Source organism: Lissotriton vulgaris, chromosome 7 (assembly GCF_964263255.1).
Source record: "Lissotriton vulgaris chromosome 7, aLisVul1.2, whole genome shotgun sequence".
In the NCBI taxonomy this organism is placed as follows: domain Eukaryota; kingdom Metazoa; phylum Chordata; class Amphibia; order Caudata; family Salamandridae; genus Lissotriton; species Lissotriton vulgaris.
Genome location: NC_141695.1, coordinates 118,080,914 through 118,096,389, shown reverse-complemented (window position 1 = coordinate 118,096,389; position 15,476 = coordinate 118,080,914). Strand labels below are relative to the sequence as shown.

At 47.9% G+C, this 15,476-nt stretch overlaps 1 protein-coding gene across 1 annotated transcript in view; it reads right to left on the bottom strand.

Moving 5' to 3' along the window:
- Positions 1–14,735, bottom strand: part of LOC147700962 (urokinase plasminogen activator surface receptor-like) — a 181,669-nt gene extending 166,934 nt beyond the window's left edge. Inside the window, exon 1 of the mRNA XM_086929791.1 lies at positions 14,578–14,735. Within this exon, the coding sequence (XP_086785917.1) occupies positions 14,578–14,620 (43 nt within the window). The 5' untranslated portion in view covers positions 14,621–14,735. The remainder of the gene's footprint in view (positions 1–14,577) is intronic.
- Positions 14,736–15,476: the final 741 nt, after the last annotated feature.

The window sequence follows — 15,476 nt, the reverse complement described above, 5'->3', positions numbered from 1 at the left end:
ATCACATGATATTGCCTGAGCCTTGCCATCAGCGATTCCATCACTATTGCGAAAAGGAAAGGTGGTAGAGAGCATCCATATTGCGTGCCTCGAGTGATCGGAAGGTAGTCCATTCAATCTAACCCAAGCAATGGGGAAGGTAAAAAGGAGCTGCATCTGCCCGCTGAATTGCGAGCTGAAGCCGAAGCGTGCTAGCAAGGGAGAGAGGTATGCTCCAAATCTGTTATGTTATGTGAGTTTGTAGAGCACAGCTAATCACTCATGAGTATATCCAGGCACTGAGTAGGGCAGGCCTGAGGGGGATGAAGGAGAAAATGCCTGTTTCGTCTGGAAGAGCATATCTTGAGGTTCCTTCGGAAGTCCATAAGGGAGACGGGGTTCTGAGATGTTTCCAGAAGTCGTTCTAGGTCTCTGCTTCTGGTCTTCTCGATGCGTGGAAGGTGTGCTTTCGCCGGGGACACAGAACAAAGGGCATCTGGTGGGTTGGTAGAAGCTGATGCTGTGGTTGAGGTAAGCTGGACTGGTATCGTGGGGAGCTTTGCAGGCGTTGGTGAGTAAATCTTGAATAGCATTCGCAGGACGTAGAAGCATTGTATTGTTGTATTGTATTTAGACGTATAATAAGCGGAACTACCCGCATGGGGTTTCCCGGCGCCAGCTAAAGGCAGTGGTAGTGAGGTCAGGTGGTCATCACTGAGGGAAAGCAAGGTTTTAAGCTTTTTACAAAATTTCGTCAGGGAAGGCTCAAGTTTCAGTGGAGCTGAAAGAGAATTACACAGTTTGGGGGCAAGGCAGGAGAAGGAGCGTCCGCCCATTCTTGCCAGTTTGAAACGTGGAATCAGGAAATTCCCTTGAGACGAGGATCTGAGATGGCGGGAAGGAGCGTAAGATTGGACGAGAGACTGGAGGTAGGCAGGGGCTAGCCCCTGCTTGATCTTATGCATAAAGCAAAGGGCCTTACATTTGATTCTGCTTTCAATGCGGAGCCAATGTAGATCTTTAAGATAAGGGGAGATGGGGGATCTCCAAGGAACTTTACAGAGTAGACAAGCGGCCGAGTTCTGAACAAGCTGGAGTTTCCTCTGAGTCTCTGCAGTGACTCCAAGGTAGAGTAAATTACCGTAGTCCAGGCGTGAGATGACTAAAGCCCGGATTACCGTACGCCTTGTCGAGTCTGGAAGCATCCAGAGGATTTTGCAAAGCCACCCAAGGATGGAAAAACAGGTGGCTGCCACTCTAACTACTTGGTGCCGCATGGATAGTGAATCATCCAGAACAATGCCAAGGTTCAGTACCTGTGTGACAGGCAGGGGTAGTGGACCCATTTCTGGTGGCCAATGTTGAGGGCCCCAGAGGTGTTTAAGTTTGCCTAGGATGATTACCTCCGTCTTATCTCCATTCAATTTCAGGAGATTGATCTGCATCCATTCCGCCACTCGGCTGAGCCCCAGTTTAAGAGCAGATGAGGCACAAGCCTTGGCCGCAGAAAGGGAAAAGATGATTTGAGTGTCGCCTGCGAATGAGTAAAGGGAAAGACCAGAGTCTTCCACAATGCTTGCCAGGGGCCTCACGTAGATGTTAAATAGCATAGGGCTAAGTGAGGACCCCTGTGGCACCCCATGAGCAGACGAACGAACAGAGGAAGCTGAGTTGGAAGAAAACACCTGGAATGAGCGATCGCTCAGAAAAGAAGAAAGCCAGGCCAATGCAGGACCGGTCACCCCGGCCGCCTTCAATGCTTTCGAAAGGACAGGGTGTGAAACCGTATCAAATGCGGCGCTTAAGTCTAAAAGAATAAGCGCCGAGGTTTCGCACTGGTCGAGGCAGGAACGTAAGTTCTCAGTAACCCCTAGAAGGGTGGTTTCTGTTGAAAAATGGGTGCGAAACCCAGATTGAGACGGATGTAGAATGCCTGTGGCCTCGATGTGGGAGGTAAGGTGAGTATTAATATGCCTTTCCAGAATTTTTGAAAACATTGGCAGCAAGGAGATGGGGCGGTAATTGGAAAATGTCTTGGGATCTGCGCCAGGTTTTTTTTAAGAGTGGTATCACCATGGCTCTTTTCCATTCCTCTGGGACAATAGATTCTCGTAATGAGGAGTTCAAGAGATCTTGAATGACCAGAATTAGATCTGGAGAAAGCTGACAGGGAATATGAATGGGAATTGGGTCAAGGGGAGAGCCTGAATTTACCTTGGCCATGCAGTCGCGAAGCGAACTCTGATGGAACTGGGGCCATTCTGAGATCTGTGCCGCCAAGGAAGAGGGGCCAGATGTGCCCAGGGTGGAAGGATCATGCAGTGTCCTAGAGGGAGCCAAAGAAAGCAATTTGTAGATCGTGTCTACTTTAGAGATGAAGAAATCTCCAATTTCGTTACATTGGGTTTCCCCCAGAGCCGGTGGGGTAGGGGAGGTATTTGAACCTGCTAGCTTTTTCGCCATTGAGAATAAAGCTTTCGGCCAGTTAGTGGCGCTGTTTATGGACTCCAAGACATAAGAGGCTTTCGCCTTTCTGCAGGCTAGGTGGTACTGCCTAAGTGCAGAATTATAAGTTAGTTTATCATTTAGGGTGTATGTCTTTCTCCAGGATCTTCCTAGCTGTTTACATTTGGACTTCAAAATTTTCAGATCGTCCGTGAACCATGGTGCTGGAGGGAGATGGGTGATGGGGCGTCTGGAGCTTAACGGCAGATGACGGTTGATGTTGGAGGACAGCCAGTGGGAGACTTCCTGGTTCAGTGAGGTACACATTAGCTTGGAAGTAGGGCGGCTAGCAAGTAGTGTAGCATTGAGTGCAGGAATATTTAGTTTGGACCAGGCTCTATAGCTGCCCATAGTGACCGGGACGGACGATTTACTAATACTCTCTACGGTCAGGCTAAAGAAAATGGCAAAGTGGTCTGACCAATCAAGGGGAAGAGCAGGGGTGCTGCAATCAAGCGGGATGTTTGGGATAACTGGGTCAAGTAAGTGGCCAGCCTGATGAGTTGGGCCCTGATTGCGGAGTATTAAATTATTAGCCTCACAATCAGATAAGAACATACTACTTGAACTATTTTGGATGTCTTCTAGGTATAGGTTTAAGTCCCCCAAGATCATAAAATTGTCTGACTTCAATGTCAGCGGGGCTACTCGTTCAGCAAACGATGATAGCCATCGGGTGGGTTTGTCGGGGGGACGGTAGATGAGTATTCCCGAAAGTGTCAGTTGGGAGGAGACTGAGAGTTTAAATAAAGCGGCTTTGCAGTCGGGGAATGGAAGAGCTTCCAATTGACAAGAGTGAGTAGCCCTAAAAATAATCGCTATCCCGCCACCTTTCCCAGTATCCCTGTCTTGTCTGACAATAACATAGCCGGATGGTAAAGCACTGGCCACGTCTGGGCCGGAGCTGGCATGAAGCCAGGTCTCAGTCAGGAACAGCGCATCTGGCTGGGCAGAGATAAGGAGGTCGAAAATGTGGTCTTTGTTTCTTGGTAAGGATCGACAATTAATGCTTCAAAACTTGTAAGGTAAGGTTGAAGTCATTGTGGACATAATCTCCTAATTGAAGGAGAAATTACACTGAGGGCGTTTAGCCAGGTCGCTAACTTATGGGTCGAGGAGCAAGCAGGTGAGAGAGTGACCACTAGGCCGATGTAACTCCTCGAAAGAGTAGGCAACTGGTTTGCAATGATCTGGCGCAATTTGGGCAGGGTTTGTGGCCGCTGGGCGCTCCGGGGCGCGGATGGGCGCAGACGGGCTCGCCTTAGGCGAGCCTTCGGCGCGCCGCCGGCGCGTCCGCTGCGCTCGCCCGCTGCGCTCGTCCGCTGCGCTTCCGGGAGGGGGGTACCATTTTATACTATGCAGGGTGGGAGAGACGAGCAAGTAATCTGCTCGCCCTTTGACTCACCCAAGATGGCACCGGCAAGGAGTGACTCGAGCCGATGCAGCGCCTAATCGGCTGCTGTTGGCTCCGGGTTGCCGTGTAGGCGTGCGCGGTGGTCAGGAGATGAATGGGTGAGTGCCTAGAATATACAGTTTAAAAACAGAGTCCGAAATTTTAAAATTACAAAGTGCAGAAAATCAGTTCTTAAAAACGTAAATTGCACACACCGTTCAAGCATGATGAGGAGACAGCATTGATCTGTCTGCTAATTGAGAGGTTGGTGTGCAGTATGATTCCAGGGTTCTTGGCATGTTCAGCAGGAGCGGTTGAGGGGCAAAGTTTGGACGGACACCAAGAGGTGTCCCGGGAGTGGTTGTTACAGAAGATTTGAACTTCGGTTTGGTCTGTGTGGAGCTGGAGGCTGTTGTTTTTCATCCAAGCAGAGACATTGCTCATGCAGGTGGAGAAGTTTGCTTTCGAGATGCTGTTTGGATCAGTAAGGGAGAGGATGAGCTGTGTGTCATTGCTACTCATGTACACGTTGAGGAGTGTTGGGTTGAGCAATGATCATTGACGGACTCCGCGTTTGAGTTTCTTGGGTTCTGCGGTGTGGGGGAGTCGAGCCTAACTTGTTGAGTTCTGTCTCTGAGGAAGGAGGACATCCACTTGAGTGCCTGTCCACGGATACCACGTGCTGAAACTTTCTGAGGAGTGACTTGTGGGAGACTGTATCAAAAGCTGTGGAGAGGTCAAGGAAGATGAGTGCGGCCATTTCTCCTCGGACGAGGATGCTTCTAATGTAATCAGTGGCTGCAATGAGGACTGTCTCTGTGATGTGGTTGGTGCGAAACCCTGAGTGAGAGCTGCCTAGGAGTTGATGGAGTTCGAGGTGGTCTGCGAGTTGGGTATTAACAACTTTCAATGACTTTAGATCAGAGTTCTTCAATCTGTGGGGCGCGCCCCCCTGGGGGGGGCGTGACACCCTCTCAGGGGGTGCGCACTCTTCCTAAAATCTCACCTTTGTCCTCTTCAAACAAATGGCAGAGTGGAGCTGCAGGGGCCCTAAGAAGGGGTGAAAACCATTAAAGCCTCATTAACAAGAAAAAGGTCTTTTAAAGACCTGTGAAATACTCCTGCTGTGTGCACAGGAAGCTGTCTCATCCAGGCTGCCACACACGGGGTGGGGAGGGGCTATCCTGGTTCAGCTGAAATGCTTTAGCTGCAGTGTGAAGAAGCCCCCTTTGCTAAAATTGAAAGCAACTATTTCAGAGCAGAGGAGACTCCTTGCCTCACACTGCAGATGAAATGAATGTCTGTTATTTGCATTCAGTTTTAGCAGAGAAGGCTTCCTGCCTCCCACTGTAGCTGAAGCATTTCAGCTCTAGGAATTTAACCCAGGCAGGTGTTTTTTTTAAATTACACTGGCAGGAGGACAAAGATCACAGGGCTAAAAGTGTTTTAAGTTGCCAAAAGACAACTCCCAGTCAGGTGTTTAAACAGCCTGAAAACTGCTTGACACTAATTATGGGTTGTAAAGAAGTATGTATTCATTTATGATGTGACTTTTCTGTCTTTATTCCCTTTTATTATCAGTATCATTCAGGCAGCCCTAAAACACAGTTTAAAGTGATTTCTATTTCTATTTGCTGTTCAGAGTATGCACAGATACGTGCTGAAAATAGAGCCTTAGGTGACTGCTTATTTTTGTACAATGTGGGACATCAAAATAATGAGCTGGCAACCCTAACCATAAAACTGGAAGTTTGTTACAAGATCAGCCCAGTATTTATTTCCTCCACCCTCGATCCCTAATTAATGCCATAATTGCAATAGCAATAGTTTAACATATCTGAAACCCTGCGCTGCCGTCAATAGCATGCTGAGTTACTGCAAGTGTCAGGGAATGCACCCTGCATTCAGACAACTTGCTCCTTATTCTCGCCCTTCACTTTCATGCTCACCCTGCACTCATAGCGATCACAATTCCCTCACACTAACCCCCATGCACTCACACCATTCATCCTGCACTCAGTGATCACTCTGCTCTTACAATGTACTTCCGCAGTTTTCCCTGTACCTCAACCTGCAGCCACACAAGCACACTACCCACCCTGCACTCATGTGACACTTTACTCACCTGTCCCCCTCACTGCTCAATCTGCAATCTCACTTAAACAAGCCCATCACTAACCATGCATTCATTAGTCCCACTCTGCACTAACATGCACACCCAAATTCATATGGTCACCTCACTCACCCTGCAGTCACTCCACTTACCCTACTCTCACACTGTCGCATACCTCACTGTGCACTCACATGAGCACTCCTGCCACCCTCACAGCTCAGAGGGTTAATGTGCCTGCTACAAAGAAGGTGTACCATGCAGATCAAAGAACTGAGGGGCATATGTTCAAGGAAGTTGCGGAGTGAGGCGTTAGCAGTCAAGGGTTAAGGCCTCCCTCCGCCACTTCAGAAACGGAAGGCTGCACCATATTTACAACAATATGGTGCAGCCTTGCGTTTCCCCTGCGCTGGCTTATCAGTGTAGCGCGAACGCAAACACCATTGCGCCATAGTGCAAGGGTGTCTGGGTGCAGGGAAAATATTGTTTATGTACAGTAGGGGGACCTTCCTGTACATAAACAATCTTTAAATGCCATTTGTCTCACTTTCATGTGTGCTACTTAATGCAGCACACAGAGAAAACACAATTTTTTTTAAAGATTACAAATACAAGGCATTTTGCTTTTTCCATGTGTGCTGCACAAGGCAGCAAACATGGATGAAGCAAAAATGAGGAGAAATAATGCCTTTCTCCTAGTTTCGCCAGTTTAAGACCAGGTTTTCCCTGTTCTTAATTTTAATGCTGCCTCACTTTTACTCTGCCCTTGTAAATAGGGTGCAACATCAAAATCAGTGCCTGTTGCAGTGAAACACCCATCGAAACACCCACTGCCCACCCTTTCACGCTAAGCATAGCATGAAAGGGGACTTAATTACAAGGCAGTGTTAAGCCAAGTTAAGTGGCTTAACTCTGCCTTGTAAATACGGCAATGCCCCTATCGCCACCACAACGTCGTAAAAAGTGATGGTGTGGTGTCTATAGGGGCTTGTACATATGCCCCTGAGTATGATGAAATTTGAGTAGCACTATAAAAAAAATTATATGTTTGCCAGAAAGGTGCTATAGAGAGATGAGTATTCTTTCTCTGTAATACATTGTATGCAAAATTGAAATTGTCTTTGACATTGATACCCAGTGGGACATTGTTTTTCATATATAGAGAGATGAGGTGCATTGTTGGTGAGTGGTAGTGAGGGAATTCATGGAGAAGGAGGAAACACTCATTGTTTTGAACATTATTTGCCGGATATGGCCCGGGATATGCAGGTGGCGGTCGATTATGTAGTGTACCAGATTCCAGAAATTTCTGTCAGGTGGTGGGGGGGCCCGACATTTAAAAAAATTCAGCTGGGGGGGCTCAAGCTTCAAAAGTTTGAAGGCCTCTGCTTTGGATGGAAAAGGCAGGAGCGAGATGGGTCTGTAGCTGCAGAGGGTGGGTCCGCTGTTGGTTTCTTCAATAGGGTTCCTCAGTTCCAGAGTCGCCAGATAAATATCCACACATTCTTTTATCCACGTAGCACATTTAGATCACAGACTGTCCTTTTAAAATCCAAATCATAAGGTGGGGCCAGAGGTCACCTTGCTCTGTGTATTCAAAGCACCCTGGAGTAACCACCATGAGGTGGCTAGTTGGGCGGGTTTGAGCCAGCAGCACGAGACCCCGGTGCAGCGGGACTTCCTTAACTATAACTGAGTGTACACCACCCTGAACCACCGTAGAGCAGGACACACCGGTGCAGTCAGAGGACGGCGACCTCAGAGGAAGGTTTCTATACATCAGCTAGGCGACATGAATAAAAGATGGGCACCTTTTATACTCACCAAAACACATGGCCACAGCTTAGTCAGTAAGATTGGGGGTGAGCTTCGAATTTCCCAATAATCACGCTGACACACAATATTAAAACACATTATACGACAAGCAGGGCGCACGAGAGAAGCTTACGGGGCAGAGGAAAGGGAGATGAATTCGGATTGATAGACGTCAGATCGTTGGCGTCAGATCGTTGGGGGACCTGCTGACATATCGGTCCTCAGCCTGCTTGCTTGCCCTGACCCACGGACACTTCACTGGGCAGCTCCGCTCTCCCCCGCCGCCGCTCCTGACATCGCGGCCGCAGAGAGGGGGGAGGGAGGGGAGACTACATTACCCGGCGTCCCCTGCTGCTCACGGGGACGCGAATTGCCGTGTCAGGATCCCGCGGCCGGAGGCGCTTAAGAGAGGGCTGCTGCTGCGGCCGAGTGGGGGCGTCAGATCGTTGGGGGACCTGCTGACATATCGGTCCTCAGCCTGCTTGCTTGCCCTGACCCACGCACACTTCACTGGGCAGCTCCACTCTCCCCCGCCGCCGCTCCTGACATCGCGGCCGCAGAGAGGGGGAAGCGAGGGGAGATTACATTACCCAGAGTCCCCTGCTGCTCACGGGGACACGAATTGCCGTGTCAGGATCCCGCGCCTGGAGGCGCTTAAGACAGGGCTGCCGCTCCCACCTCGCGGGACGTGCGCGGGCGTCGCCGGACTGAGCCCGGGCAGAGGGCGGGCCGTCTGTGGCCGTCCGGGGCCGGATAAGGCCCGGCTGGGCCACCCCCCTTGACTTTGACATATCCCAAGGGTACTTTGCTTTCATTCTGGATGATTTTCTTGTTGGGGGCATATTAACAATAACACATTGACTTCACTATTGAACTGCCTGTTGAACTTGCCTCATCTAACACAAAACTGTGAATTGGGATAAGAGCTGGATCAGACTGCTCTAGACTTTTTGTGTACCTACGAGTAGGAATTCAGGGTTAACAGGTTGGGTGATAATCCATCGAACCACAGTCATGACCAAACCACCAAAATCACGCTTGGTTACGAGCAAAGCAAACCTAGTTGATACACCAAATCAGGTCATTGCTGGAACAATTGATGTACCACCTAACAAAGTTAAAAAACCTACCGCGATAGACCTGATGTTGAGGAAAGTCTCAGGGGAGATTGAGCGCATGGAAAGGAGTTTGTCCTCCTCGCCAATCCCAATATTAGTTACCCCCACATAATCTAGAGACCAAACTCTCTCAGAAAGCCCAAATATAGAAACAGTGAGCGGCTCAATTGAGGGTATTCCCTGTGCTCAACAGCCAGCACAACCTGGGGCAGGAGAGTCAGGGGAGAGTAACCTTACCACACGGAGTAGACCCAAACAACAACGGGGAGGGGCAAGGGACAGCCCAGGAAAAATATATCACATACAGGTGCTCGTAGATCCAAAAATAGCAAGGAGACCATCACTGAGGATGTAGTAGGAGCTCCCCACGTAAGACCGCCAGGGTGGATAGAGGAGGTAATTGGCGATCTAAAAAAACATCTGGAAGTCTTTACCATCAGCCAGATGAAACCGATAATTAGTAGGATAGACAAAATTGCAAATGAACTGACCAAACAGGGCAAGATAATGGCCCCGATAAGCAAGAACCCTACTATAGGCTCTAACCAAGCCATAAACACGCCCATTATTCAAACTGCAGCTATTAACAATTGTGTTAGTTACACAGAACACACGATTGCACAGGTCTATGATCCGCCTAAAGCACCAGTACACCCAGAGAGGGGACCCTCCCAGAATGGCGGAACTAAACATTTAGATAAAGCCCAACAGCAAACAATCACACAAATAGTGCAGGAAGGCCAGCATTCAACTCAAGGCCCAACTAGCTTACCTCTATACGAATATGACCCATTTGAGAGATTAGAAAGCCCCCCACCACACATAAATCTACCCCCGGAAGCTTGCCCCTACGTCATAGTATTTGCAGGGGTGCCGGAACTTAGACCCGCAGAAAAAGAAACCCATTTAGAATTAAAATCCAAAATAATAAAATGGCTAAATATTCACAGGCCCTTGAATACAGGGGAAAGTGGGGAGATACTACATGTAAGAAGAGTGAATTGGCTAGGAGGCAAAAAAAAGATATAATTGGGGACTGTATTGTGGCAAACTTCAGAGATGTTAATTTGGTAGATTCCATATTGGGAAACACAAACAGAAACCACACTAGTACAATCTGCACTCTCCCCCTGGGATATTTTTACCCAAGGAGGCGGAGCATTAACAATCAGATTTATTCAATCTGAAACACAGGAAGGACACCATTCAGACAAAGGGACAGAAGGCCTAATCAGACAGGCCAATTGTTACCAACCAGAGACTACCCACAGTGGAGAAACAGATTTGCTCCCCTACAGTCGCTAGATGAAAACGACTGACTACCTAACACTGAAAATGGGCAACAAAATATAACTACAGGGGATGGACCTGATTGCAGCACGAAAGGGGTGGGGAAAATCCTGGAAGTCTTGAGGACAGAAGTTCCCCCAATGATGAGAGGCGAGGATGCTATTGAGTTTACGACTCATAACAAGAAAGTGTGTAGACAGACCGATCAGGCATCAGAGGGGGGAAAAGCCTCCAAGGTAGGGCTAGCTCTACTGTCCTGGAATATAGCCGGCCTGGGGGGAAAATTTGATAACAAGGACTGGAGGTAGTATATCACTGGCTTCCATATCATAGCCTTACAGGAGACTTGGGCACAAGACCTCTCTCTCTACCAGCTGGAGGGTTACAAATGCTTTTTCATGCCAGCTTTGGAAAGTAGATCAGGAAGGGCGAAGGGAGGGCTAGCCATATATGTCAATTTAGATTTAAAAGGCACATGGTCACAACCCTCATGGGTATCACACACTCTACAAGCAGTGATATTCCAGGGTCAGGGTCAGAGGTTCCTAATATTAAACTTTTACAACTCAGGGCCGATAGATGGGAACTACCCAGTGATAGATGAACTAGAGAGCAGATTAACCGAAGAAATTGATCAAAGGCAGGGCGGTCAAGAACCAATAATCCTACTCATGGGTGATTTCAATTGCCACTTATGCCAGAAACTTCTGCCCGTGAGCCCGGATTGGTCCTCCTGCCCTGTAGAAAGTGGCCCACACTTTGAACACAATAAAGAGGGAACACTCCTTATGAAGCTACTTGATAGGTTTGCTCTCACCCACACTATTGATTTCCTGGATCTGAGAGTAGGAGATACTCTTACACCAACATTTAAGGGAAGGGGCTGCTCATCCATCATAGACTTTATTCTAATATCTAGTTTTGCAAAAGAGCAAGTCAAAGATGTAAAAACGGAATGGAGCCCCTTTAGTGACCATAACCCCCTAACCCTTGAAATTCCCTACAATGTGAGGACATTGAGGAATGCTCTTTCAGACATTGAACTTCGCCCAACTGACCAGGGGAGGCGTTTAAGATGGGCAAAGATCAATGCACAGGAATTTTACTGCTCCTTAATGGAAAGAGGGAAAGAACAAATAGAGGCCTGCCTTGAACTTCCAATAGAGGGTAGAGAGGTGGTCCTGGCATTTGAGTCTCTAACCAAGGAGGTTGACGGATTGTTAAAAACCAAGCGTCCGGTAAAGGACTCACCAAGTGTGACTCCAACTGCTCGCTAGGGAGCTAAAACTGTGCCTAAAGACGCTCCCGAGAGATAAAAACAAAGTAGCCCGGTGTAGACATAATTATAAAATGCTGGTCAAACAAAGAAAGATCACACTCCAAAAGGAAGTCTGGGCAGACCTACTGGAAGCAGGGGAAAATAGGGATTATACCCAATTTTGGAGAATTATCAATAGTCCCTGCTTTCAAGATTCTAGCTCCCCTGTTATCAGCACTAATATTCTTCCAGAACAATGGGTCACCCACTTTGAGAGTTTATATAACCATCAGGGCGAAACTGCAAAACCGGACCATGGGGGGGGCGAGACCCAAGGAATTTGAATTTTCTCTATTGGAAATCACTAAAGCAATCCAAGGTCTCACTAAAAATAAGGCACCAGGGCCGGATGGCACCCCCCCTGATCTCTACCTAAGTAATACCGAATTATGGGCGCCGATCATGACCAGAGAACTAAATGCAGCGATTAGAACTGGGTTCCACGATCTTGGTCTACAGCACAGATTGTCCCTATTTACAAGAAAGGGAGTAGGGACAACCCGCAATGCTATAGACCAATTTCGCTGATAGACGTGTCAGGCAAACTATTAGGCAGGGCAGTCTTAAATCGCCTTGCTGAGTGGACTGAAGCACACCACCCCCTAGCAAACACCCAATACAGATTTAGATCCGGCAAATCAACTAGTGATCAAGGCCTCAATCTCTACCTTCTAGTTGCCAAATACACTAAAGCCAGTAACGGAACTCTGTATATGGGGTTTATGGACTTGGCGGCTGCATTTGATAATGTAAACAGAAGTAAACGCTGGGCCCTCATGTTCAAACTGGGAATTGACCCCGAACTTATAAACATCTTAAAAGAACTACACTGGAACACCACTGCCAAGGTCCGCTATAGTGCTGGGGTGACTACTGATCCCTTCCCGTGCACTAGCGGAGTGAGGCAGGGGTGTATCCTGGCCCCTTTCCTGTTTTCTCTTTATATAAACGACCTAGAAAGCTCCTTGTTGGATATGAAGACTGACTGTCCTAAAGCAGGATCGCGCCATATACCAGTTCTGCTGTACGCCGATGAAGCGTTCCTGCTGGCCCGAACAGCAATGAGCCTACAACATCTGGTGAATGGATTTGTAAAGTTCATGGAGAATCTGGACCTCTCCGTGAACTTGACCAAATCGTTTGTTATGGTGGCAGGGAAAAAACCCACCAAAAGGTTTGGATTTAAAATAGGAACACATGTCCTTGAAACTGTTAATACATTCTCGTACTTGGGTCTTCTGTTTGATGGAGAGATTAGGTTTGCCCCCTTGTTGGAGGAAAGATGCAGGAAATTGATCTCAGCAAATGGTGCTATTTTAAATTTTGCACGTAGACTGGGTCGGTGGTCACCAGAGCAAGAGATGACGCTGTATAGAGCGGTCACCACCGCCAAAGCCACGTATAGGGCAGAGGTGTGGGGTTTTAGGGATGCACACCAGCTGCAAGTAGAGGAAGATTAATTCCTACATAAGATGCTGAAGACACCACAGTGCATCCCAGCAGCGATTGTACATACGGAACTTGGTATTCCATACATTACAGACCAGATAAAAGTAAGACCTATTCTGACCTGGCTCCGAATCTGGGTAAACCCAGAAGGAGAGCTTAGCAGACAAATAATTAACGATTGTCTCCAGAGAGATAGGTGGCCACAAATTCCCTGGCTTAAATATGTCAAAGAAACCCTAGGGTGCATAGATTATAAAACACTATTCACAGATCCATCTCTGATTGACCCATTTTGCAAAAATCGGATCCAGAAACTGTTACTGGGCAAATATGATTTGAGCAGGAAACAACTTGACTCTACAAAAACATCTGTAATATCACATTCTCTAGTTAGTAACGGAGAGGGTATGGAACCATATTCATTTTTAATGTATAATCAGCAGGATAGATTTTTAATGTGTCGTTTTAGGCTTAATTTGTTACTCAATATTTTAGCTTACCCATCTGGTTTTACCCTAACCATTGAGCAGAAGGGTGCCTGCGGCTGCGACAATGGGTCTCTGCAGGACACCCTTCATTTTGTATTATTATGTTCATTTTATCGCACCCCCCCGTCGTAGATTCCTTGTAAATATTTTAAAAGAGGCAAAACTGCGTCACGCCTAAACTGCCCTATCATTTTTGCAGAGAGCAACTGACACACGCACTTTGTGCTCCATCTTGAGCTTTTTAAAACTTGCTGTTAAATTAAGAAACACCGGGGGCTGACTCAGGCTGATTTGAATGCTTTTTAATCAATCTTGTTTTTAACACTGTACGGTTCAGAAATGTAATGTTATTGATGATTCTGATGATTTGTATTATGTACTATGTATTTTTATGATGGTTTTTAATCATCGAAATAAAAAAAATTACTGAACTGTTAGGTGTACCAGGTCAGAGAAAGCATGTTATTTGTGAAATAACCAACATTTGTAAAGTCTTTCGAAACAGAGAGCGGTAGAAAGTGTGTGTGGTTTTTTTTTCGTGTGTACAAAAAATCCAGGTGTAATCCAAGTCACCGCAGCATACCCGAGTGAAAGCACCTGCCACCAACTATTTATCCCACGTGCATTTATTAGTGGGGTTTGACACCCCAAACACCCCCGCGAAGCTACGCCTCTGCCAACAAAATCATTTATATGTAGCGCTTGTACACACCAACAAGTTTAAGTGCTATATAGGAATAAACACTAATGTTATCGTTGCCGGTCCAATAATCCATACGACATATTCAGCGCCTCTCTCTGCAGTGATACAGCGCGCAAGTCACGTACCACGCAGCGCTATGCACCTACAAGCGGCTGGGATACGACACAAGAGGTGCGCATCCAGTGGAGATGGATATCTTAGAATATTACAAGCACGTGTCAGTTCACATATGTATAATTAGACTGTATTAAAAATCACATATTTACAATTTGAGACAGAGAGATGAAGTGATGTGCCCAGAATCAGACAATCACAGCCACGCGTGAAGCCGAGATCAGAAGCCATGTCACCAAGGGATGTGCTGTGGATTGGCCGACACCCCTGAATAATGCTCGGAGACCCCACTTACCGAGCGGGAGGAAGAGCAGCAGGGTCCCTAGGAGCGCCTTCATCCTGGGAGTCGCAGCGCTGCCCGGAGTCCCTCAGAGGCGCAGTCCTCGAGGCACCTTCGCCGCCATGGAGAGCTGGACTAGGCCGGCCCTGCACCTCGCCTCCTTCTCCCCTCGGGTGTTCGTGAGGACGCTCAAAAATGCAGCCACGATGAACCTGTTGGTCTAGAGGCGGCAGGAGGCCGAGCCCGAAGCCGCACCTCCGCCTCGTGAAACACAAGGCTGCTAGGGAGTGGAAGGAGGTAGCGGCTGGAAGGGGCGCCAGTGCGCCTTGTGCGCCTCACCCACCAAAACCGCTGGAGTGTGACGTCATGGCGCAGCCACCTGAGGACTCACTGGGTCACACAGGACCCAGCCTTTAAACTAGCAGTAACCCCTTCTTCTAGGCGCTACTCTGGACAGACCCCTTGTTAAGAGCCCCATAGAAAAGACATCCTGTCCCACTGCCCTGGTGAGAGAAAGGCCGGACCTGTGAGAGGAAGGAAGATAGCTCGGACGGGGGGTGCTATGCGCAGGGTCAGCGGGTCACCTGCATTATGGAACACCAGAGTTCCAATTTAGGCGGCAGGCTTGTCTAAACTGTGCGGTAAAAAGGCGAATTAGACAGCTTCATGCCACACGCTTTGTGGCGGCATTGCTTTGGCCTATCGTCACACACGACTAACATTTCACCGGAATAATGTGTGTTTTATTGCCGAAATGCAGAATTCAGCAACTGAAAAAGGGCCCAGTTCATATTTGCAAAAACGAGTAACACGCGTGGCTGCGTTTTTCGTGACTTCTGAGCCGAGCAAGGCATTTTGTTTGTTGAACTCTGAAGATTGCGCAGCAGGTGGCGTGGATTATGTGGCAAACCCGC